Source organism: Stegostoma tigrinum, chromosome 16, assembly GCF_030684315.1.
Source record: "Stegostoma tigrinum isolate sSteTig4 chromosome 16, sSteTig4.hap1, whole genome shotgun sequence".
Taxonomy (NCBI): Eukaryota; Metazoa; Chordata; class Chondrichthyes; order Orectolobiformes; family Stegostomatidae; genus Stegostoma; species Stegostoma tigrinum.
Window position 1 is genome coordinate 57,074,353 of NC_081369.1, and position 25,330 is coordinate 57,099,682.

Genomic DNA, 25,330 nt, shown 5'->3' on the forward strand with positions numbered 1-25,330 from the left:
ACGAAGATGGAGGGAAAAGAAGATAGGTGGAGAGGAGAGTATAGGTGGGGATAGGTCAGTCCAGGGAAGACGGACAGGTCAAGGAGGTGGGATGAGGTTAGTAGGTAGGAAATGGAGGTGCGGCTTGGGTGGGAGGAAGGGATGGGTGAGAGGAAGAACAGGTTAGGGAGGCAGAGACAGGCTGGGCTGGTTTAGGGATGCAGTGGGGGAAGGGGAGATTTTGAAGCTGGTGAAGTCCACATAATTCCATTGGGCTGCAGGGTTCCCAAGCGGAATATGAGTTGCTGTTCCTGCAACCTTCGGGTGGCATCATTGTGGCACTGCAGGAGGCCCAAGATGGAAATTTCATCAGGAATGGGAGGGGGGAGTTAAAATGGTTCGCGACTGGGAGGTGCAGTTGTTTATTGCGAACCGAGCGTAGGTGTTCTGCAAAGTGGTCCCCAAGCCTCCGCTTGGTTTCCCCAATGTAGAGGAGGCCACACCGGGTACAATGGATACAGTATACCACATTGGCAGATGTGCAGGTGAACCTCTGCTTAATATGGAAAGTCATCTTGGGGCCTGGGATAGGGGTGAGGGAGGTGTGGGGACAAGTGTAGCATTTCCTGCGGTTGCAGGGGAAGGTGCCGGGTGTGGTGGGGTTGGAGGGCAGTGTGGAGCGAACAAGGGAGTCACGGAGAGAGTGGTCTCTCCGGTAAGCAGACAAGGGTGGGGATGGAAAAAATGTCTTGGGTGGTTTGGTTGGATTGTAGATGGCGGAAGTGTCGGAGGATGATGCGTTGTATCCGGGAGGTTGGTGGGGTAGTGTGTGAGAATGAGGGGGATCCTCAGAGCGATTGTGGCGGGGACGGGGTGAGAGAGGTGTGTTGCAGGAAATGCGGGAGACGTGGTCAAGGGCGTTTGCGGCCGCTGTGGGGGGGCGGCAGCTAGTTGCGGTCCTTGAAGAACTTGGACATCTGGGACGTGTGGGAATGGAATGCCTCATCGTGGGAGCAGTTGCGGCGGAGGCGGAGGAATTGGGAATAGGGGATGGAATTTTTGCAGGAGGGTGGGTGGGTGGTGGTGTATTCTCGGTAGCTGTGGGAGTCGGTGGGCTTGAAGTGGGCATCAGTTACAAGCTGGTTGCCTGAGATGGAGGCAGAGGTCCAGGAAGGTGAGGGATGTGCTGGAGATGGCCCAGGTGAACTTGAGGTTGGGGTGGAAGGTGTTGGTGAACTGGATGAAGTGTCGATGCCAACCAACCCAGCAAACCAAGGCATATAAGCAACAAACGGGACTGAGCACTAATGCTTCACCAGAGGTGCACTGACAATGTTACCGAGCAGGGTGACAAAACACTTGCAACTCAACACACTGGCTCAGCAAGCAAGTCTACAATCTCAAATGGTCCTTTAAAACTCAACTTCCACACATCTGCAGGACTTAAATTGTGAATTAGATATCAAAAGAACCAGAGGTTGTAGCCATGGCTAAGTTAGAGAGAGAGTACATTTTGGATTGGGTGGGGCTGGGCCTCGGTGTCTTGAATGGGCAATGTGGATGTAGGGAGCTAAAATGGAGGGGTACAGCCCCAATTGACACAAGGTACCTGGTGCAGGCACTCATCATCAGACAACACCCAAGCTAACTGGCCAGCTGCCCAGAGGGTTAAAATCTGCCACGCTCCAAGTCAAGTATAAGCCTCTCCCCTCACATCAGACTGGGATGAGGCCCTTAGCAGAGCCACTGGTGGACGATCTGCCCAACATGGACGCCCCTAACACCCCTCTCGCCCCACCCAAAAAAAAACTCCGTGTCACTCAAAATCTAGGTGGGGGCATGGTACAGCTCAATGGTGAACAGAGTGCCAGTGGCACTGTACCCCAAGTTACAGTGCTCTCCAAGCAACCCACCTCCAACACCCCGCCCCCACCCCCGACTCTGCTGCCTGCTGGTCACCTGTCAAACTAAAACCACAAACAGTCAACAAAGCTTCCTGAACTGTTGAGTTTTTCCCAACACTTAAGTAAACAACAATTTTGCGATTTGTAAAATTTTAGGTTATGCTTTTTCCCTTCTTTAAAGCAGGAGAGAAAGCACTCGACACAATCCATCATTTAGCAAAACTCCGGCTCCTAAAGTCTTTGATAAATTATGGTCTGTTCCTCCCACAGCTCCTCAGCATTGAAAACTATTGACCTATTTTTTGAAGTCTAAGACATTGGATTTCTGAACTCACTTGTTCAAGTGGCACAGCTGGTTTGGTGCGGGGAGAGGGGATATAGCTCTTCATGTACTTCAAAGCAAACTTCAGCTGGCATTCAAATTGGATAGTTGCCAGTTCTCAACACAGATCCATAAATAACATTATAAAGCAGCAAATGCACTTGGGTATCAGGGTAAAGGAGAAAAAAATCCAAAACAAAAAGTCTATTAAACAATGAACAATTATTAGCACATTCACATGCAAAGATACATGCAGCATAGAGGCCTTACATCGATTCTTTGAAAGACACATCCCAGATGGCTTATGGACCCAAGTGGACTTGTCCATTTTGTTTTGATCGATGTATAAAATTTCTTTTTGAAGTTACAACTAAATCTGCTTCCACCAGGGTCTGGGAGAGCAGGCAATTAAAGATCAATAACAGGGGCTCACTGTCATCAGGTCAAAAGGTTAAAGGCTGGAATCCCCAGCCAGTGATTTCTGTCCCTGACTCTGCAGGCTTCAACAACCCTTTCAGGTAATCCTGTCCCAGATCATAACAGCTCTCTGCTGAAAACAATTTCTCATGTCGCCTCAGGTTCTTTCCTAATTACTAAGTATTGGGGTCCTCTAGTCATCAATCCTTCTGGCAATGGAATCAAATTCTCACTTACTCTATCATAGTGCTGGTAGTTGTGAATACTTCTGTTAAATCATTACATATCTTTGTCTGCTCCAAGGGGAATATCCAGCCATACAATTGAGTCACAGAACAGTAACAATGTAGATGGAAACCATTCTGTGGATCATGTCAATGCTGGCTCCTGATAACTGCTAGGAGCAAGGACAGAAATCACAATCTCTGGTGCTGTCCTGGACTCAGGCCTTTGGCCCTAGCGCTTGCCACCTTAGAGCTTTGGGCACCACCGATCGGCTCTGATGTATCCCCAGAGTCAGCCCCTCGTGACGTAATGCTTGATTGGTCCCACTCCTTTACATTTGCCACCAAACCCCTGCAAAATTTTCCTCTCTTCAGATTATCAGATTCTCATTTGAAACTCACAATGGAGTCTGCCTCCAACACTTAAGGCAAGGCATTTCAGATTCTAGCTGCTCGCTATGTTTCAATTTTTTTTCCTCACTTCACCTATGTTGTCAAACCCATTGATTTAATGTCTTCAGGTTCTGAACCTTTCCACCAATAGGAAAAACTTCTCCTTACCTACTTGTTAGATCGCTCATGATTTTGAGCACGTCACTCAAACCTCAACTAACTCTTTCTAAAAGAAAGCAGCTCTAGCTTTGCCAATCAATCCATGTAACCAGTGTCACTTAGCTATTTACCAAAAATCTTTCTCGGCCTCCCTCCAATGCCCTCACATCGTTACTGAAGTGTAGCAGTGTCCAATTTGGAGTACGATACTCCGACTGAGTCCAAACCAGTGCTTCGTGAAGACATCACAATTTCATTGCCTTGGACTTGTTACTTTTTAATTGTAAAGCACAGCATCCTGTATTTTTCTCAGCCTGACCTGCCACCTTCAGCTCTTTGTGCATCTGTTGGTTAGCTCAGGCTGCTGGTTTGGTGAAGCACAGTACTGCCATAAAATGTTGGTTCAATTCTTGCACGAGCTGAGGTTAATGTGAAGTGTGCTCCTTCTCAGCCTGTCCCCTTCACCTGAGGCATAGTGACCCTCAGGTTTAACCAGTACCAGTCATTTCTCTCTCATCCTGTCATGGCCACACGGTCCTCTGCGACTGTGGTGACTGCACTACCAAGATCCCTCTGCTCTTGCACCCCCTTTAGAATTTTATCCTTTATTAAATGTTCTGTCTCATTTTCCCATCCAAATGCATCACCTTGCACCTATCTGCATAAAATAGAATGAGCAGATGAAGTTTTATGTACTTTTGTGTCACTTTACTCCTCAGTTCATAATTCTCTCAAGTTTCATGATACTTACAAATTCTGAGATGGTGACCTGTTAGGGTCATTCACAGAAGATTGATATGATGTATTGTTGATAGTTTATCCCATTAGTACCATCCCTCAGGCCAGAGGCGGATCAAGAGAGTCACTTCTCTCTACTTCTTGCTATTCAACCAATTTCGTATTTATGTCTAAGCTTAAAGTCCTCTTCTCTGGTGTCGTAAATTACATCCTGAGGTCACGACACCTTTTCTAAAAGCATACTAGCAAAAACACAATTCAATCACCTAACTGGAGCTCAGTGATTTCTAAGATTTTTGCACAACATTCATGGTTTCTTTTGCATTCTAAGTCTCTGTTCCCAAAACGCCAGGATCCTATGTGTTTGACTAGCCTTCTTAACTTGACCTTCCACCTGCGAACAAAACAAGAGGCAAATCATATTCAAGTAGATTTTTAAAAATGCTGTTTCAGATCACAGAGCCCACAGTAAACTGTTACAGAGTACATTAACTGGAGAACAAATGGAGGACACCCAATGGAAAGCATGAAGGCTAATTTCTTACCGGTCCATAATAAGGCCATGAGGAATGAAAACCCTTTCCAGATCCTCTATGTAGTGTTTGGGGATACAAAACATCTCAGGGTCGTAACCGCTTTCATTGTCACTGATCTGCAGAAATCAAAAAATGATAAATTAATTCCAGATTTATTCCAATGCGTCCATTGCATCTCAGTGATGACGCAAAAAGGGGCTTCATATATCAAACAGCCTTGTTTTTCGGTAGCTTTATTGCTGGGTTTTTCAATGAAGCTGCCACTAGTAGAAGATAGATAGCGGGAGGTCAAGGCACTCATCACATAAATAAGGGAAGGAAGACAAGACATCCAAAAGGAAAAGAAAAGAAAAGCAGCATTTACTTAGGATCAAAGTTGTGAAACATGCTGAAACACTCTCTAACTGATGAGATAATGGGAACTGCAGATGCTGGAGAATCCAAAGATAACAAAGTGTGGAGCTGGATGAACACAGCAGGCCAAGCAGCATCTTAGGAGCACAAAAGCTGACGTTTCGGGTCTGGACCCTTCATCAGAGAGGGGAATGGGGAGAGGGTTCTGGAATAAATAGGGAGAGAGGCGGAGGCGGACCGAAGATGGAGAGAAAACAAGATAGGTAGAGAGGAGAGTATAGGTAGGGAGGGAATAGGTCAGTCCAGGGAAGACGGACAGGTCAAAGGGGGTGGGATGAGGTTAGTAGGTAGGAAATGGAGGTGCGGCTTGAGATTCCCCCACCGCATCCCACAACCAGCCCAGTTCATCCCCTCCCCCCACTGCATCCCAAAACCAGCCCAGCCTGTCTCTGCCTCCCACCCATCCCTTTCTCCCATCTCAAGCCGCACCTCCATTTCCTACCTACTAACCTCATCCCACCTCCTTTGACCTGTCCGTCTTCCCTGGACTAACCTATTCCCTCCCTACCTATCTTGTTTTCTCTCCATCTTCGGTCCGCCTCCGCCTCTATCCCTATTTATTCCAGAACCCTCTCCCCATCCCCCTCTCTGATGAAGGGTCTAGACCCGAAACGTCAGCTTTTGTGCTCCTAAGATGCTGCTTGGCCTGCTGTGTTCATCCAGCTCCACACGTTGTTATCTATAACTGATGAAGTACCTTTTCCCCCCCACCTTCCCCCACCCCCAACACCCACCCTCTCCCAAAGTGATGTTGTTGTAATGTAGAAAAAAACAGCAGCCAATCCAAGATTCCACAAACAGCAATGGGAATGTAAGTGACTAGATCACCCGTTGTACTTCCACTGGTTAAAAGGGACAAAATATTGGTCATGGCTTTCATGAGAACTTTCCTGCTTTTCTTGGAAATAGTACCTTGGGATCTTTTACAACCACTCTGTTAACATGTGTGCGCGCAAGAGGAGACTTCCAACAGTGCCTCAGAGCGCATGCATTTGCAATGCAAATACCCAAGCCTGGCAACCCAAATTCATTCTAAGGCCCATAGTGGATGCAAAAATCCTTTTCCTAGAGGTTGCTACATACTTTCAGCTCTTCCCATTTTTATCATCTAGAACTCAATGCATGCAGTCACGTTCTCAAGACAGTGACCAATCATACCATCCTTACAGCATACTTTCTGTCAATATCAAGCAATAGTCTATGGCCAAAAGCCTGGAGCTTCCTGAGCTAGTGTCTAGGCGGATGTACCTGTGGTTACGTTAATGTCTGAACTCTGAACAACTGGTACAAGCAATCTTGTACATCATGTCGATGCCAGAGTTCTGAAATGTTCTGGTTCCGCATTAAGAAACAAGTTATGACAAGAAAGGAATGCTTTCTGCTAACCGTACGGTCAGAGGCCACAATAAGAGAATCACAATTGCTGCAATTCAGTCTTGCCGTTGGGGAAGGAAAAATTAAGCCCCAATGACAACGTTTTTGTTTTTCTTCTCCATTCAATCACTAAATGTTTCTATGGTATTCATAATGGTTCAATCACAGTGCACTGTGCTCACTAATTTAAATGCTTGCTTTACCAAACTATCCCTTGTCCCCCTAACAAAGAGTGGAGCAATCATCTACTTTCAGTATATAACATAACATTTCCTGTTTATAAAAAGGGACAGATGAATTAGCTTCAGATATACATTTAAAATCCTTATGTGTGTAAGCCACGTAGTGTGAGGTAACTAATCTTAGTCAGAGACAATTAGAAACAGGATGCTACAGAAGGTGCTCATTTAGGTTTGAGGTGAAGACATGCTGTTGAGAGCAGAGCTGAATCAATTAATTTAAAAAAGATTTTCACTTATGTTTCTGCTTCAATTGTGCTGGCTCCACAAAAGAAGAAGATAATCCATATTCCACCTCCCGGCCACTCCACGTGTGTCCCAGCCTAGTCTCAGTGGCTCACGGCAATATCTCAGCTTGGCATGCAAACGGAACCTGGCCGGGCACACCACCAAAGACATTTTTCCCTCCCCACCCTTGTCTGCTTTCTGGAGGCACCACTCTCTCTGTGACTCCCTTGTCCACCCCACACTCCCCTCCAGCACCACCACACCTGGCACTTTTCCCTGCAACCGCAGGAAGGGCTACATCTGCCCCCACACCTCCTCCCTCACCCCCATCCCAGGCCCAAGACTTTCCACATCAAGCAGAGGTTTACCTGCACATCTGCCAATGTGGTATACTGTATCCGCTGTACCTGCTGTGGTCTCCCCTACGTTGGGGAAACCAAGCGGAGGCTTGGGGACCGCTTTGCAGAACACCTCCGCTCGGTTCACAATAAACAACTGCACCTCCCAGTCGCGAACCATTTTAACTCCCCCTCCCATTCCTGATGAAATTTCCATCTTGGGCCTCGTGCAGTGCCTCAATGATGCACCCTGAAGGTTGCAGGAACAGCAACTCATTCCACTTGGTAACCCTGCAGCCCAATGGTATCAATGTGGACTTCACAAGCTTCAAAATCTTCCCTCCCACTACTGCATCCTAAAACCAGCCCAGCCCATCCCCACCTCCCTAACCTGTCCTTCCTCCCACCTATCCCCTCCTCCCACCTGAAGCTCCACGCCCATCTCCACCTACTAACCTCATCCTGCCCCCTTGACTTGTCCATCCTCCCTAGACTGACCCATCTCCTCCCTGCCTACATACACTCAACTTTACTGGCTCTATCCCCACCTCTGACTTGTCTGCCTCCTCTCCACCTATCTTCTCCTCTAGCCACCTTTCATCCACCTCCCCCTCTCTCCCTATTTATTTCAGATTTCCCCTTCCCCTCCCCCATTTCTGAAGAAGGGTCCTGACTCGAAACGTCAGCTTTCCTGTTCCTCTGATGCTGCCTGGCCTGCTGTGTTCCTCCGGCTCCACACAGGGCTCTCTGATTTTAGGTTCAGCAGTTCCTACTATCGCGGAGTTATAACATCATCTTTATGGATCCTTTTCTAACTCCTTATTATTGACCGAGTGGAACTAATTCTGAAGAGAGCTGCTACAACACACCTTCAAATCCTTGCTCAAGGCCATGGCTAATGGGTTAAAGTATTTGTCTTGTAAACTGGAGACCTGGAGTTCAAGTCTCAGCAACGCACTTTTTGAGGTCAGCTAACTCAAGCAAAATGGTGTCAAACTTTTAATCTGAAAAAGGTCTTACACTCAGGCCTGGACTCTTGTTCAAATCCTTTAAAATAAAGTGGACAAATGCTTAAATAGTAAAAACAAAAAAATGGACAGTTTGACTGGTTACTGCTTCCATCAATGCACCGTGGCAACAATATGTACCATCAACATGACGCACTTCAGAAAGGCTCTTTACGTAGCACCTTCCGAATACACAAACAGTATTAAAATCGACAAAGACAACAGCAGGTACATGGGAACACCACTGCCCACAAGCTCCCCTCCAAGCCACACATCATATGGATTTTAAACTATTTCATGGTGAAGAAACAATCTCTGGGACAAATTCTTGACAGCACTGTGGATCACTTTCAAATCAATGACAACAATGGCTGAAGTAGGCAGTCAATATTCCCTGAACAGCAATTGAAAATGGATAACAAATGCTGGCTTAACGTGTGACACCCACATTCGAGGATTAAATAATTAAAAAAGGCCCAGCTTATATTTGCATAAGTAACCGTTTAGAATTGTTAAATCCCAAAGTGCAGAGGGGTCCATTTGGCCCACTGAGTCTGCACTAACCATCTAAAGAGCTATAAATTGGCAAGAAGGTTGTTATCCGCTGGGCGTCCATACTTCCACCGCAAGGAGATCTTCCATTGAAATAGGAAAACGACTAATATTGATATTGACAACTGACAGACGCTTGCTGACAACCATAACTTCTGAGGATGCTACATGTTTGGAGGGTCATTAGAGGAGTACTGTTGGCAAAGAAAAGCACTCAGGCAACAGAATAGTGAAATGTGCCATGCACCCTCACAACCCACTATCCTCCTCAGCAGTGAAACACAAACTAGGAGGCAGTGATGGCCTAGATGTATTATCACTGTTAATCCAGAGACCCAGGTTCAGATCCTACAACCATAGATGGTGGAATTTGAATTCAATAAAAACAAAACATGAATGTTGATTGTTCACTAATGTTCTTGAAGGAAGGAAACTGCCATTCTTACCTGGTCTGGCCGATGTGTGACTCCAGATCCATAGCAACAGTTGACTCCTGCCCTGGGTAATTAGGGATGGCCAATCCATTGACACCTTTATCCCATGAATGAATAAAATAAAAGCATAGGCCGTTTGCAAGAGCAAGCTCAAACGGCCAATCAATGAGATCATGGCCAATGATGTCTCAACTTTGTCCGAACACCACATTCCTGTTTTTTCTCTAGACCCCTTACTGTCTTTAATATCTAAAAATTCTCTCTTCTTGAACACACTCTCTAACCTTGCCTTCACAGCCTTCTGTGGTAGTAAACTTCAAAAGGTTGGCCACCTTCTGGATAAGGCACAAAGACAGTATTGGCAGAGTAGAACTCTTGAGTCACACTGGATGATCTTAACTCAGTTCATCACCAGGACATAAACCACCACCTCACCAAGATAAAAGCCTACCAAAAAGTAGGTGAGGATATACGCACACAGGCATTCAATTGTATAAGACTGGAGCATTGTTCTTAGAATTAACTTCATCAAGAAGTTTTTTCATTTTGCACACAATTTGCAAGAATACATTTGTTTGGCAGACAGAGAGGACAAAGTGCACCTTTTTCAATTTAAAATAGATGACAGCACTTGCAGGTACATTTCTTAGGTCAGTACTCTGATCAGTCAACCTGCCTGGTTTAAAATTTAAACAAAATCTAATAGTGACTATCAATGGGAGCATTCTCCATGGCAACAACTTCACCACAGTACACTTGCCAATCAACCAGCACTCATCTCACTCTGTACAAAAGAATTCTGTATTTTTTCCCCACTGAATTGGTATTCTCGTGAATTGACCGATGAGTTTAAAACGAAAAGCTTTAGCAATTTTTTCTGCAAATTATTTGGTTAATTTTAATCCAGAAGACTACAGATTTTAGTAATAAATAGCAGATCATCAATAGGGTTAAGGATCGAGATCTGATTGAAAAGATGAACTTTAGCTTATCTACTCCTGTTGGTACATTTCATGGTGCAGTCAGTTAGCTCATGCTTAAGGTACTTAGTATACATGATTGTGTTCTGATTTGTAGAAAATAAAGACCACAGTGTTGTCAAATTGGCCACTCAAAGATGAGGGGGAAAAACCTGAATGGGAATAGGCCTTAATTCTCACATTTGTCAACTCAATAGCATCCAGAGTACTGAGATCCCATGTAACAACAAAATAAATACAGCCCAGATGAGAAGTATGTGGACACAAGAGTTGATATATAGGGTACTTTAGTCAGTTTCAGTCACAAAGGAACAAATGCTGTTTTTAATGGAAAATTACACACAGTTCTGTTGACTCCAATGGGACATTAAAGAAACTAACTGGTGGCATGACAGCTCAGTGCTTACTACTGCTGTCTCATCACACCATAGGGCCAGGTTTGATTTCAGTCTTGGGTGTCAGGATGTGTGGAGTTTGCACATTCTCCCTGCACCTACGTTGGTTTCCTCCTGGTGCTCCAGTTTCCTCCTACAGTCCAAAGATGTACAAATTAGGTGGATTTCTATGCTAAATTACCCAGAGTGTCCAGGAATATGCAGGCTTGGTATGCAGCCTGGGAAATTATGGGGGGAGGGGTGCACAGAGGGAGGGAGGCAGCACCTAGTTCTGAGTGGGTCGCTGTTTGGAGAGTAAGTACAACTCAAGTGGGCCAAATGGCCTCTGTCTGCACTATTGGGATTTTATGATTTGACTCATAAAGCAGACATGTCCAATGTGACTGAGACTGGGCTCAGTCTCCTGGTTTTAAAAATTACCAAAACAACATAGATGCTTACTGCCTGCCCAACCAAAAAGCTTTTCAACATTGTAAAGTCAAACAATATTCCTTAGATGCTGTCAATGATTACTGTAGTGAAACTTGCCTTCAGGAGAAGTTCCCAACTATTCTTAAAATGCAAGTCCACGTCTGAAACCTTATAAAGGAAGGCAAATTGTACCTTATTGCTCAAAATCAGCAAGGAGGAAAAGGTAATTTACCAAAAGGAGTTCAACCTACTAATACATCCAAAAACTTAATCGCAAGATTCGGAGCCCGGATCAAGAAACCAATAGTACGAGAAAGCCCACAAGAAATTATAAACAGGAGGGAAAGGGAAACTTTGCATCTAAAAAAAAACACATACTGCTGAGAATGGGAAAATTCAAGAGGGATTTACACACCACGCATAAACAGCAATTTAAGAGGGTGACGAATCAGTCATGGGGTAAATTGTCTCGAATATTAACTTAACTCAACGCTATATCAAAACACCATCCGGCAAATATGCAAAGGCAGAAGAAATGCCAACCATGTGCGCTTCAAATAAATTCCCAATGCAGGCATTAAACAGCGCAAGGTCGGCACATTGTGGAAATAAAAACAAACCAACGGCGCCTCTCAGACATACACTCAATGGCATTGCAAGTCGTCACCGCGGTACGAATGCTGTTGAAGATGAGCCTTACAGAAGCAAACAAGCTGGTTGATGCAGAAGCACTGCGCGAAATGAGAGAAGATGCTTACCAGCAGTCCTGAAGCCATTGCAAAGGTATGTTGTTGACGAGCTGTTGCTGTTGCTGCAAATGCCCAAGGTTGTTGACCGGCTGCTGAATTTGGAAGAGCAGCGTCAGCTGGAGTATTGCCTGCTCTGACCTAAAGAGGGGTTGGGTTAGAAAAAGGTGGAAGAGCTAAGCAGCTGCAACGCCGTCACTGCGGCTGGACAAGCCATGGGGATACCCGCTGACGTCACTGCTGCCCGATGGTTACTTTCAGTCGCACCTGGACAATCCAGTCACCTGTAGCGTATCCCCGGCAACGCTGGCTGCATCAGGTTCGAATCCCACGCACCAGCCTCCACCACCTGTCAATCACTTCCCATCTCCCCACCCCCAAAACCTGACCACACCCATCTGCCAATCACGGTCCCATTCTTCCCAACCCCCGTCGCCTGACCACCCCTAACTGTCAATCACTGTCAGCTGACCACTCCCACCTGCCAATCACTCTCCCCATCTCCCCACCCCCAAAACTTAAACGCTCCCACCTGTCAATCACTATCCCCATCTCCTCACCCCAACACCTGACCATCCCCACCTGTCAATCACTGTCCCCATCTCCCCACCCCCAAAACCTAAACACACCCACCTGTCAATCACCGTCCCCATCTCCCCACCCCAGCACCTGACCACCCCTACCTGTCAATCACTGTCCCCATCTCCCCACCCACTTCAGCTGACCACCCCTACCTGTCAATCACTGTCCCCAACTCCCCACCCCCAAAACCTAAACACGCCCACCTGTCAATCACTGTCCCCATCTCCCCGCCCCAAAACCTGACCTCCCCCACCTGTCAATCACTGTCCCCAACTCCCCGCCCCAAAACCTGACCACCCCCACCTGTCAATCACTGTCCCCAACTCCCCGCCCCAAAACCTGACCACCCCCACCTGTCAATCACTATCCCCATCTCCCTACCCCAAAACCTGACCACCCCCACCTGTCAATCACTATCCCCATCTCCCTACCCCAAAACCTGACCACCTCCACCTGTCAATCACTGTCCACAACTCCCTGCCCCCCCAAAACCTAGACGCTCCCACCTGTCAATCACTGTCCCCATCATCCCACCCCCAAAACCTGACCACCCCCCACCTGTCAATCACTGTCCCCATCTCCCCTCCCCCAAACAAACCCCATCTGTCAATGACTGTCCCTATTCGCCTCTCCCAAACATCCCACCCACCTGTCAATCACTGTCCCCATTTCCCCCTAACACCTGACACTCATCTATCACTGTCCCTATCTCCACTTTTCTCCCATACCTGCCCACCCTGCACCTCTCAATCACAGATCCCTGTTCCTCTCCCCCACATTCAATCTTGACCTGCCCCCTCATCTGTCAATTAGTATCCCAGTCTCCCCGAACCTCCACACAGCACTTTCCAAACTTGCAACTTGATTGAAACAAAAAAACTCCTAAAGTGCTTTGAAAGGTTTGTTGTGGAGAGCGTGTTTCTTGTAGCAGAGTCTCGAACTCTGAGTCACTAATTAAAAATCAGGGGTTGCCTATTTAGAACAGGAATTAGTTGAAGTATTTTTCTTGGAAGAATTGAGGTCCCCGGATCTCTCTTCATGAAAAGTAGTCCTTGAATTATTTTTAACGCAGAGGTGGATGGATTCCTGTCAAAACAGGCTCCTAAGATGCTGCTTGGCCTGCTGGGTTCATCCAGCCCTACACCTTGCTATCTCTAGTTGAAAGGTTACCAGGTGTAGGTGGGAATGTGCATTTGCAGTTACAACCAGATCAGCCATGATCTTGTTGAATGGTGAAGTAGGCTTGAGGAGTGAATGAGACATAATGGGAACTGCAGATGCTGGAGATTCCAAGATAATAAAATGTGAGGCTGGATGAACACAGCAGGCCAAGCAGCATCTCAGGAGCACAAAAGCTGACGTTTCGGGCCTAGACCCTTCATCAGAGAGGGGGATGGGGGGAGGGAACTGGAATAAATAGGGAGAGAGGGGGAGGCGGACCGAAGATGGAGAGCAAAGAAGATAGGTGGAGAGGGTGTAGGTGGGGAGGTAGGGAGGGGATAGGTCAGTCCAGGGAAGACGGACAGGTCAAGGAGGTGGGATGAGGTTAGTAGGTAGCTGGGGGTGCGGCTGGGGGTGGGAGGAAGGGATGGGTGAGAGGAAGAACCGGTTAGGGAGGCAGAGACAGGTTGGACTGGTTTTGGGATGCAGTGGGTGGGGGGGAAGAGCTGGGCTGGTTGTGTGGTGCAGTGGGGGGAGGGGATGAACTGGGCTGGTTTAGGGATGCAGTGGGGGAAGGGGAGATTTTGAAACTGGTGAAGTCCACATTGATACCATATGGCTGCAGGGTTCCCAGGCGGAATATGAGTTGCTGTTCCTGCAACCTTCGGGTGGCATCATTGTGGCAGTGCAGGAGGCCCATGATGGACATGTCATCAAGAGAATGGGAGGGGGAGTGGAAATGGTTTGCGACTGGGAGGTGCAGATGTTTGTTGCGAACTGAGCGGAGGTGTTCTGCAAAGCGGTCCCCAAGCCTCCGCTTGGTTTCCCCAATGTAGAGAAAGCCGCACCGGGTACAGTGGATGCAGTATACCACATTGGCAGATGTGCAGGTGAACCTCTGCTTAATGTGGAATGTCATCTTGGGGCCTGGGATGGGGGTGAGGGAGGAGGTGTGGGGACAAGTGTAGCATTTCCTGCGGTTGCAGGGGAAGGTGCCGGGTGTGGTGGGGTTGGAGGGCAGTGTGGAGCGAACAAGGGAGTCACGGAGAGAGTGGTCTCTCCGGAAAGCAGACAGGGGTGGGGATGGAAAAATGTCTTGGGTGGTGGGGTCGGATTGTAAATGGCGGAAGTGTCGGAGGATAATGCGTTGTATCCGGAGGTTGGTAGGGTGGTGTGTGAGATTCCGGAGGTTGGTAGGGTGGTGTAATCCGACCCCACCACCCAAGACATTTTTCCATCCCCACCCCTGTCTGCTTTCCGGAGAGACCACTCTCTCCGTGACTCCCTTGTTCGCTCCACACTGCCCTCCAACCCCACCACACCCGGCACCTTCCCCTGCAACCGCAGGAAATGCTACACTTGTCCCCACACCTCCTCCCTCACCCCCATCCCAGGCCCCAAGATGACATTCCACATTAAGCAGAGGTTCACCTGCACATCTGCCAATGTGGTATACTGCATCCACTGTACCCGGTGCGGCTTTCTCTACATTGGGGAAACCAAGCGGAGGCTTGGGGACCGCTTTGCAGAACACCTCCGCTCAGTTCGCAACAAACATCTGCACCTCCCAGTCGCAAACCATTTCCACTCCCCCTCCCATTCTCTTGATGACATGTCCATCATGGGCCTCCTGCACTGCCACAATGATGCCACCCGAAGGTTGCAGGAACAGCAACTCATATTCCGCCTGGGAACCCTGCAGCCATATGGTATCAATGTGGACTTCACCAGTTTCAAAATCTCCCCTTCCCCCACTGCATCCCTAAACCAGCCCAGTTCATCCCCTCCCCCCACTGCACCACACAACCAGCCCAGCTCTTCCCCCCCACCCACTGCATCCCAAAACCAGTCCAACCTGTCTCTGCCTCCCTAACCGGTTCTTCCTCTCACCCATCCCTTCCTCCCACCCCCAGCCGCACCCCCAGCTACCTACTAACCTCATCCCACCTCCTTGACCTGTCCGTCTTCCCTGGACTGACCTATCCCCTCCCTACCTCCCCACCTACACCCTCTCCACCTATCTTCTTTGCTCTCCATCTTCGGTCCGCCTCCCCCTCTCTCCCTATTTATTCCAGTTCCCTCCCCCCATCCCCCTCTCTGATGAAGGGTCTAGGCCCGAAACGTCAGCTTTTGTGCTCCTGAGATGCTGCTTGGCCTGCTGTGTTCATCCAGCCTCACATTTTATTATATTGAGGAGTGAATGACCTACTTCTGATTCAGAGATAATACAGTGCAGAGCTGGATGAACACAACGGGTCAGGCAGCATCAGAGGAGCAGGAAAGTTGACATTTTGGGTTGGGACCCTTCTTCAGAAAGAAGGACCCTCACTCAAAACGTCAACTTTGTGGCTCGTCTGACACTGCCTGACCTGCTGTGTCCCTCCAGCTCCGCATTATGTTCTCTCTGACTCCAGCATCTGCAGTTCCTGCTATCTCCTACTTCTGATTCCTATGTTTGTATAAATTGTGCCACAGGAAGACATGCACAGCAGATGCATGGGAGCATCATCAAACCACGCACCACCCTAATTAGGAACTACATCCCCATCCCTTTTCCGTGGCTGAGTCAACACTCTGAAACTCCCTCCCTCACAATACAGTAAGTATTCCGACATGCTAAGAACTGCAGTGGTTCAAGAAAGCTGCTCACCATCACCTTCTCAAGGGCACCTACTGATGAGTAATAAATGCTGGCTTAGTTAATGTCACCATTATTCTGCGAATGAATAAAAATAGATTTATTCAGCATCCTTTTATCTATATCAATTGAATATGTCTCAACTGCTCCACATGGTACTGAGTTGCTATAGTCCCCACTCTAAGAAAAGGAGTTTCTCCTGAAATTCTTTCTGGATTCAAAAGTGACTATTTTTGTTTTGTGGTCCCTGGCTATGTTCTCTCCTCCACAAATGTATACATCTTTCTTGAATTTACCCTTTCAAAGTCCTTTGTCATATGAAAGAGCTGTTATCAGGTCACCCCTCATTGTTCTCTTTTCTGGATATATAGCACCAACCTGTTCAGCCTTTACATTTTGTAATGATTTCCTTTTGTACAATTTTTAAAAAAGATAACTGCCCTTCCTCTCCAGTGTGTCACGGGCCATTCTTCTACTTATAATTAAGTGACTCTGTCTTAAGGCTTGGTGTTGAAATGCCCTGTGCGTGAGGGATCAGTGAGTAACTAGAGTTCAGCTCCTTCCATCGCTCCCCACCCCCCAACCCCGACCAACTGCTGGAAACTGATTAATGTTCAGCTTGCTCTGTGTATTATTCTAGGTGTCCTGATTAGGATGATCATATTAAATCCTGACAACTCTCATTTAACAATATTGGTGTGATCCAATTTCAATGCCTTGGGGCATGGGCTAGGCAATTAATGTTAATTGTGCCTTATTCATTTTCTACACAACCTTTACAAATAAAACAAAACGGGGAGGGAGAAAAAAAAGCCTGTTTTTTGATGATGTGTAACGTATTACTTTCATGAATTATAATGTTGAAGTCTTAAGAATTATAACCTTCTAATAATAGACTATTTAATGCCCTGTTCAAGTTGCTCACATATCGTGTGTAATTAAACACAGTAGGCAGATAGCAAAGGAAATCAAGTTAAGTGGCAGGGATAATGGGAACTGCAGATGCTGGAGAATCCGAGATAACAAAGTGTGGAGCTGGATGAACACAGCAGGCCAAGCAGCATCTCAGGAGCACAAAAGCTGATGTTTCGGGCCTAGACCCTTCGTCAGAGAGGGGGATGGGGAGAGGGTTCTGGAATAAATAGGGAGAGAGGGGGAGGCGGACCGAAGATGGGGAGAAAAGAAGATAGGTGGAGAGGAGAGTATAGGTGGGGAGGTAGGGAGGGAGGGGATAGGTCAGTCCAGGGACGACGGACAGGTCAAGGAGGTGGGATGGGGTTAGTAGGTAGGAAATGGAGGTGCGGCTTGGGGTGGGAGGAAGGGATGGGTGAGAGGAAGAACAGGTTAGGGAGGCAGAGACAGGCTGGGCTGGTTTTGGGATGCAGTGGGGGGAGGGGAAGAGCTGGGCTGGTTGTGTGAAGCTGTGGCGGTAGGGGACGAACTGGGCTGGTTTTGGGATGCAGTGGGGAAAGGGGAGATTTTGAAGCTGGTGAAGTCCACATTGATATCATTGGGCTGCAGGGTTCCCAAGCGGAATATGAGTTGCTGTTCCTGCAACCTTCGGGTGGCATCATTGTGGCACTGCAGGAGGCCCATGATGGACATATCATCTAAAGAATGGGAGGGGAGTGGAAATGGCTTGCGACTGGGAGGTGCAGTTGTTTATTGCAAACCGAGTGGAGGTGTTCTGCAAAGCGGTCCCCAAGCCTCTGCTTGGTCTCCCCAATGTAGAGGAAACCACACCGGGTACAATGGATACAGTATACCACATTGGCAGATGTGTAGGTGAACATCTGCTTAATATGGAAAGTCATCTTGGGGCCTGGGATAGGGGTGAGGGAGGAGGTGTGGGGACAAGTGTAGCATTTCCTGCGGTTGCAGGGGAAGGTGCCAGGTGTGGTGGGGTTGGAGGGGAGTGTGGAGCGAACAAGGGAGTCACGGAGAGAGTGGTCTCTTCAGAAAGCAGACAAGGGTGGGGATGGAAAAATGTCTTGGGTGGTGGGGTCGGATTGTAGATGGCGGAAGTGTCGGAGGATGATGCGTTGTATCCGGAGGTTGGTGGGGTGGTGTGTGAGAATGAGGGGGATCCTCTTTGGGCGGTTGATGCAGGGGCGGGGTGTGAGGGATGTGTTGCGGGAAATGCGGGATACGCGGTCAAGGGCGTTCTTGACCACTGTGGGGGGAAAGGTGCAGTCCTTGAAGAACTTGGACATCTGGGATGTGCGGGAGTGGAATGCCTCATCGTGGGAGCAGATGCGGTGGAGGCAGAGGAATTGGGAATAGGGGATGGAATTTTTGCAGGAGGGTGGGTGGGAGGAGGTGTATTCTAGGTAGCTGTGGGAGTCGGTGGGGTTGAAGTGGACATCAGTTGCAAGCTGGTTGCCTGAGATGGAGACTGAGAGATCCAGGAAGGTGAGGGATGTGCTGGAGATGGTCCAGGTGAACTGAAGGTTGACCTGTCCGTCTTCCCTGGACTGACCTATCTCCTCCCTACCTCCCCACCTATACTCTCCTCTCCACCTATCTTCTTTTCTCTACATCTTCGGTCCGCCTCCCCCTCTCTCCCTATTTATTCCAGAACCCTCACCCCATCCCCCTCTCTGATGAAGGGTCTAGGCCCGAAACGTCAGCTTTTGTGCTCCTGAGATGCTGCTTGGCCTGCTGTGTTCATCCAGCCTCACACTTTATTATCAAGTTAAGTGGCGTTTATTGATGCCTTTCACGAACTCAGGGTGCCCAAAAATGTTACAGCCATTTAAGTACTAATAGAATACACTCACTGTTGTTTATGAAGAATGTAAGAAAATAAATATGAATAATGAGAGATTCTTTCTGGCGGTCTGCAAAATGATTCTGAGAAGGCCCATGTTTAATGTATAATCATAACAAGAAATAAGAAGTTAAAAGGAGAAATTTCTGAATGATGGTTGTTGTTCCACATTATTTTAAAAGAAAATTAGAAGCTGTTTGAAGAAGTTATTGGAGGAGAATGGGATGAGATTAAGTGGGTATTCCCTAGAAAAAGAAAAGCACTGTCACAGAGTCATAGAATCATATAGCACAAAAACAGACCCTTCAGCCCAACTTATCCATGCCAACCAGATTTCTTAAACTGAGCTAGCCTCATTTGCTGATGTGGCTGTGTCTGATGAAGGGTCTAGGCCCGAAACGTCAGCTTTTGTGCTCCTGAGATGCTGCTGGGCCTGCTGTGTTTATCCAGCCTCACATTTTGTTATCTTAGCCTCATTTGCCTGCCTTTAGCTCATATCTGTCTAAATCTTTCCTATCCGTGTACCCATTCGGATGTCATTTAAATGTTGTAACTGTGCTCACCTCTACCACTTCTTCTGGCAGCTCATTCCGTACATGCACTAACCTCGGTGTGAATGTGATGCCCCTCAGCTTCCATTTACATCTTTCCCCTATCACTTTAAACCTATGCTTCCTAGTTTTGGACTTCCCTACCTTGGGGAAAAGACCTTTGCTATTCATCTTATCTATGCCTCTCATGATTTTATAAACCTCTGTAAGGTCAACCCTCAGTCTCCTATGCTCCAGGGAAGAAAGTCTCAGCCTATCCAGCCTCTCCTTACATCTCAAACCTTCCAGTCTTGGTAACAGCCTTGTAAATCTCTGTTGTACCCTTATCAGTTTAATAACATCCTTCCAATAGCAGGGCAAGCAGACTTGTATGCAGTACTCCAAAAGGGCCCTTACCAATGTCTTTACTCTCCAATTGTGATACCCAATGCTCAGGCCAATGAAGACAAGCATGCCAAACAAATTCTTCACTACCCTGTCTACCTGTGACACCACCTTTAAGGAACTATGTATCTGCACGCCTTGGTCTCTCTTATCGACAAGACTCCCCAGGCTCCCCAGGCTATCCTGAACAAGTCCTGCCCTTGTTGATCTTACCAAAATGCAACACCTCATACTTATATAAATTAAACTTCAACTGCCATTCCTCGTTCACTGGCTCGGTTGATCAAGTCCCATTGTCTTCTTGGATAACCTTCTTCATTGTCCACTATACCAACAATTCTGCTGTCACCTACAAACTTGCTAACCATGCCTCCTATATTCTTTCATCCAAATCATTTGCATGAATGATAAACAAAGGTGGACCCAGCACTGATCCTATGGCACACCATTGGTTATAGGCCGCTAGTCTGAACAACAACACTCTACTACCACCCTCTGTTCCCTACCATCAAGTCAATTTTGTAACCAATTGGTTACTTTCCCTGGATGTCATGCGATCTAACCAGTCTACTGTGTGGAGCCTTGTTGAAGGCCTTGAAGTCCATTTAGACAATGTCTATTGCTCTGCTGTTATCTTGCTTCTTGGTCACTTCTTCAAAAAAACTCTGCCAAGTTTGTGAGACTTGATTTCCCATGCACAAAGCTATGCTGATTGTCCTTGGCTTTCCAAATGCACATAGATCCTGCCTCTCAGAGTCCCCTCCAACAGCTTACCCACCTTTGACATCGGTCTTGAGGCTGAATGGTTATTTCTGTGTACAGACACTGAGCTATTTTTTAGAAGGATGATAACAGCAAGTAAGAGGCGGGTAAGGAGGGAAAGCAAATGGTTCTAATTTATCTAACACCTTTTACAAAACCTTAATTTGGTATTTTTGCAAAATATCCTGAAGAGTGCAACACAAGAAAGAGTCTTCACAAAAATGTGTCTTTTTACACTTACTTCAAAAACTTTCAAGTCCTTCTGTATGGTTTTGTTTATGGCTTTGTTCTACGTTAACAACAGTGAAGGTATTTCACTTATTCCTAAATGTTTGTTTAAAGAGATAATGGGAACTGCAGATGCTGGAGAATCAGAGATAATAAAGTGTGGAGCTGGACGAACACAGCAGGCCAAGCAACACCAGAGGAGCAGAAAAGCTGACATTTCAGGCCTAGACCCTTCATCAGAAACACACAATTAGCTCATAGCACTGAAAGGCGGATGAGACAAATGACATGACTTGAAGTTGGTGTAATCTGTCCAGAGTTACAAGAGATTTCCTTTGAGTGGGCAAAAAAACTTGCAGTACCCCTCGAGTAAATCTACTTTGAAAATGTAGGCTGCTTTATCTACCCCATCTGTCTTCAAGCAGTCAGCTCTGGTCATCGCATCCTCTTTTTGGTGATCAGTAGAGAGCCTGGTGGAGCCATCCAGCTTGGACACAAACAAAACTGAGGATCTCTAGCTACTGCAACTAGACTCTGTTAGTTGGTGCTCCAACATGTAGTTAATGTCCTCCTGAACCTGGGTGGGCCTGTCTGGACCTAGCTGATAGGGAATATCACCTTATGAAAGAGGCCTCTCCCTCACCCACATCACATGATAGTTAGTGTAGCCTGGCTTGTCTCTGCACACGCCCTTGCATGCAATGAGCAGCCTCAGTACGTCTGCTAGCTGCTGCTCTGCATCCAGCAGGGTGAACAAGAAGTCTCAGTTTTGATATTTTTCAGAATTATTTAGTCAGGTAATGGAATCATAGAGTCATACATCATGGAAACAGACTCTTCAATCCAACTAGTCCGTGCCAACCAAGTTCCCAAACTAAACCAGTCCCACCTGCCTGCATTTAGCCCATATCCTTCCAAACCTTCCCTATTCAACTACTGATCCAAATATAATTTAAATGTTGTAAATGTTCCTGCACCCAACACTTCTTCTGGCAGTTCATTCCACACACAAACCACTCTCTGTAAAAAGTTACCCCTCATGTCATTTCTAAGACTTTCTTCTCTCACCTTAAAAACATGTCCTGTAGGTTTGAAGTCCCCCACTCCAGGGAAAACACCCTGCTATTCAACTTATCTATGCCCCTCATTATTTTATAAACCACTGTAAGGTCCAGTGAAAAAAGTCCCAGCCAATCCTAATTTTATAACTGAAACACTCCACTCCCGGCAACATCCTCATAAATCTTGAACAAAATCAAAGTTGCTGGAAAAGCTCAGCAGGTCTGGCAGCATCTGTGGAGGAGAAAGCAGAGTAAACGTTTCGGGTCCGGTGACCCTTCCTCAGTCTGAAACGTTAACTCTGTTTCCTCCTCCACAGATGCTGTCAGACCTGCTGAGCTTTTCCAGCAACTTTGCTTTTGTTCCTCGTATATCTTTTTTGAACTCTCTCCAATTAAATAATCTTTCCAACAGCATGGTGATCAGAACAGCACACAGTACTCCAGAAATAGCCTCATCAACATTCTTAACAACCTCAGTGAATTAAGCTATGAAGGCAAGCCTGCTAAATGCCTTCTTAATGACCCTGCCTACTCATGATGCAAATCTTAAGAATTATGTACCTGAGCCCCTAGGTCTCTCTGTTCTACAAAACTATCTGGGGCCCTACCATTAATTGGATTAGTCCTGCCCATATTTGTCTTACTAAAATGCAATACCTTGCGTTTATCCAAATTAGCCCCCTGTATGCCACTCCTCAGGCCATCGACCCAATTGATCAAGATCTCTTTGTAATTTTAGATAACCTTATTCACTGCCCACAATACCACCAATTTTGATTTCATCTGCAAACTTACTAACCGTGCCTCCTAGTGGACGCAGTACCAATTCCTGTGGAATCCCAGGAATCTACAGGTCACAGTCCTGTAGAAAGCGTAAGGTTCAATAAGGGCCTCACCCATGTCTGTGTCCTACTCAATCTGCCATTTTCCTTATCCTCAAGGTCACTAATAATGAGGCAGACCATCACCTGCTTCTACTTATTGTGGCTGTGGTGTTGAACCATAGAATCCCTACAGTATGGAAATAGGGCCTTTGGCCCAACAAGTCCACACCAAACCTCAGATCATCCCACCCAGACCCAACCCCCTATAACCCACCTAATCTACACATCCCTGAACACTACGGGCAATTTGGCATGGCTTAATCCACCTAACCTGCACACCTTCAGACCGTGGGAGGAAACCAGAGCACCCGGAGGAAACCCGCACAGAAACAAGGAGAATGTGCAAACTCCATACAGACAGTTGCCCAAGGCTGGAATCAAACCTGAGTCCCCGGTGCTGTGAGACAACAGGGCTAACCACTGAGCCACCATGCCGCTAATCCATTGCTTTATCATGTTGACATGACCGAACATTTCTCCAATCTGAGGTGTCAATCACATTCCCCAAGCCTTTTGACTTCTCAGTTAGGACCACTAAACTGGGCGTTTAAGTCTTCACCTGTTGTAGGTAGAACACTGACACAAAGTCCCCTGATAGAAAGTTTCAGACTCTGGTGTGTTTGTCTGCCTTTCATATCATCGCTGTTTGGCAGACTTTCAAATGTTCTCGGGTCCCTTCACAGACTCTCAAGAGATGCTCTTGGAATCCTACTCTATAATCTAATCTGGAGACTTTCTCCTAAAATACCTCTTCTTGATTAGTTATAGAAGTCCTTGCACTTGTTAATTGTAAACTAATTCAAATGGACTCATTTGGAGAGTTCGTGGTGGTAAAGGAAGAAAATCTAGTCCTTTATTCTAGTCACTGGGATACCCCCTGAGGTGTTCTCTCTTTCCCGTTTTTAAGCTCTGGGGTACTGTTCGGTCATTTCCTATGACACTGGCTGATACACTGAAGACTTCTGTTAAATCTTGTCCAAGTTACTCATGACTGAAGTGCAGCATTAACATTAATTCAAGTGGGCTAGAATACAAAAGCATGGATGTACTGCTGAAGTTGTGCAACGCTCAGGCCAGACCTGATTTGGAATATTGTAAGACATTTTGGACCCATGATTCAGGAAGGATGTGCTGGTCTTGGGGAAGGTTTACAAGAATGACCCCAGAATGAAGGAATTGGTCACATAAAAAAGCAGTTGAGGACTCCATGTCAGTACTCAATGGAGTTTTGAAGGATGATGGGGAATCAGACTGAAACTTACAGAATACTGAGAGACCATGATAGAGTGGACATGGAGAAGATGTTTCCACCAGCAGGAGAGACTAGGACTTGAAGGCGTAGCCTTAGAGTGAAGGGACGACCCTTGAGAAGTGAGATAAGGAGGAATTTCTTTAGCCAGAGAGTGGTGAATTTATGGAACTCATTGCCACAGAGGGCTGTGAAGGCAAAGCCATTGTGTACATTTAAGGCAGAGATAGATAGATTCTTGATTATTACAGGAATGGAGGGTTACATGGAGAAGACAGGAAAATGGGGTTGAAAAGCATATCAGCTGTGATTGAATGGTGGAGCAGATGCAATGGGCTGAATGGTCTCATTCTGCTCCTACATCTTACAGGCTGAAGATCTATGGTCTTACGGACTTCCCAGAAGATAGTGTACATATGCTTGGGGCCCTTTTTAGTGTAATTCAGATATCAACACCTCAGTGTGTAAAAAATAGTTTGGCAATTGCTTGTTTTTACTCCAGATTGCCCCTGTTTGCCATGGAAGGATTCAAATCCACATCTCCAAAACATTGTTACAGAGATAGTAGGAACTGCTGATGCGGGAGAATCTGAGGTAACACGGTGTAGAGCTGGATGAACAGAGCAGGCCAAGCGGCATCAGAGGAGCAGGAAGGCTGATGTTTCAGGTCTAGACTGCTCCACTGACCCCGCTTGGCCTGCCGTGTTCATCCAGCTCCATGCCTTGTTATCTCCAAAACATTAGTCTGGATTTCTGGATTACTAGCGCAAAGCCATTACCACTATACTATCATCACAGCAAATTTCAGACATTTTTATATTGATGATCCAAAAGGTGTTGTTTTTATTACGAAGACAGGAACCTCATCAGCAGCAGAAGCAAAGTACGTCTATCTGGTCTTTGCAAACAATTCTAAGGGCAAACCAAATATATCTGTTTGTTTAAACTTTTATCCTCATGGACTCAGGTCTTATTTCTAATCTCTGTGTACATGTGTTCCATTACTAATTCTTCCACATGTAGTCATTGATAAATTCACTCTTTGCTAACTCAAGAAAGCCTGGTAAAATAAGTGCCTTTTAAAACACTAGGTCATTTGGGTCTGAAGAGAAAGGTAGTCAAAAGAGAAGGCAAGGGGAAAAGTGGCCAACAATCTATATTAATATACACTGCTTGGGGAAAAAAAAATCTGCTTTCATCAAAACAGTGAAGCAGAAGTCACATTTCACTAAAGCTCCCCAGAAGACTTCTAAGGGGACTTTTGAATAGA

The 25,330-nt window shown here is 46.5% G+C and overlaps 1 protein-coding gene and 1 long non-coding RNA gene across 10 annotated transcripts in view; one reads left to right on the forward strand and one right to left on the reverse strand.

The window, feature by feature from the left end:
* LOC125459814 (hypoxanthine-guanine phosphoribosyltransferase-like) overlaps window positions 1–12,131 on the reverse strand; it is a 72,891-nt gene extending 60,760 nt beyond the window's left edge. For 7 of the 9 annotated variants that reach the window (XR_007249110.2, XM_048546706.2, XM_048546712.1 and 4 more), the window contains exons 1-2: window positions 11,803–12,131; window positions 4,682–4,788 (exon numbers count right to left, since the gene is read on the reverse strand). Coding sequence is in view for 6 of the 9 variants with exons in the window: in XM_048546706.2 (XP_048402663.1) it covers window positions 4,682–4,788; window positions 11,803–11,820 (125 nt within the window). In the remaining 3 variants the exon portion in view is untranslated. Of the gene's footprint in view, window positions 1–2,218; window positions 2,366–4,149; window positions 4,531–4,681; window positions 4,789–11,802 lie in introns of those variants that run through there. The other 2 variants (XM_048546708.2, XM_048546710.1) reach the window with 2 other exon arrangements.
* Window positions 11,671–25,330, forward strand: part of LOC125459816 (uncharacterized) — a 31,338-nt gene continuing 17,678 nt past the window's right edge. The window contains exon 1 of the long non-coding RNA XR_007249111.2: window positions 11,671–11,827. This is a non-coding gene — a long non-coding RNA (uncharacterized LOC125459816). The remainder of the gene's footprint in view (window positions 11,828–25,330) is intronic.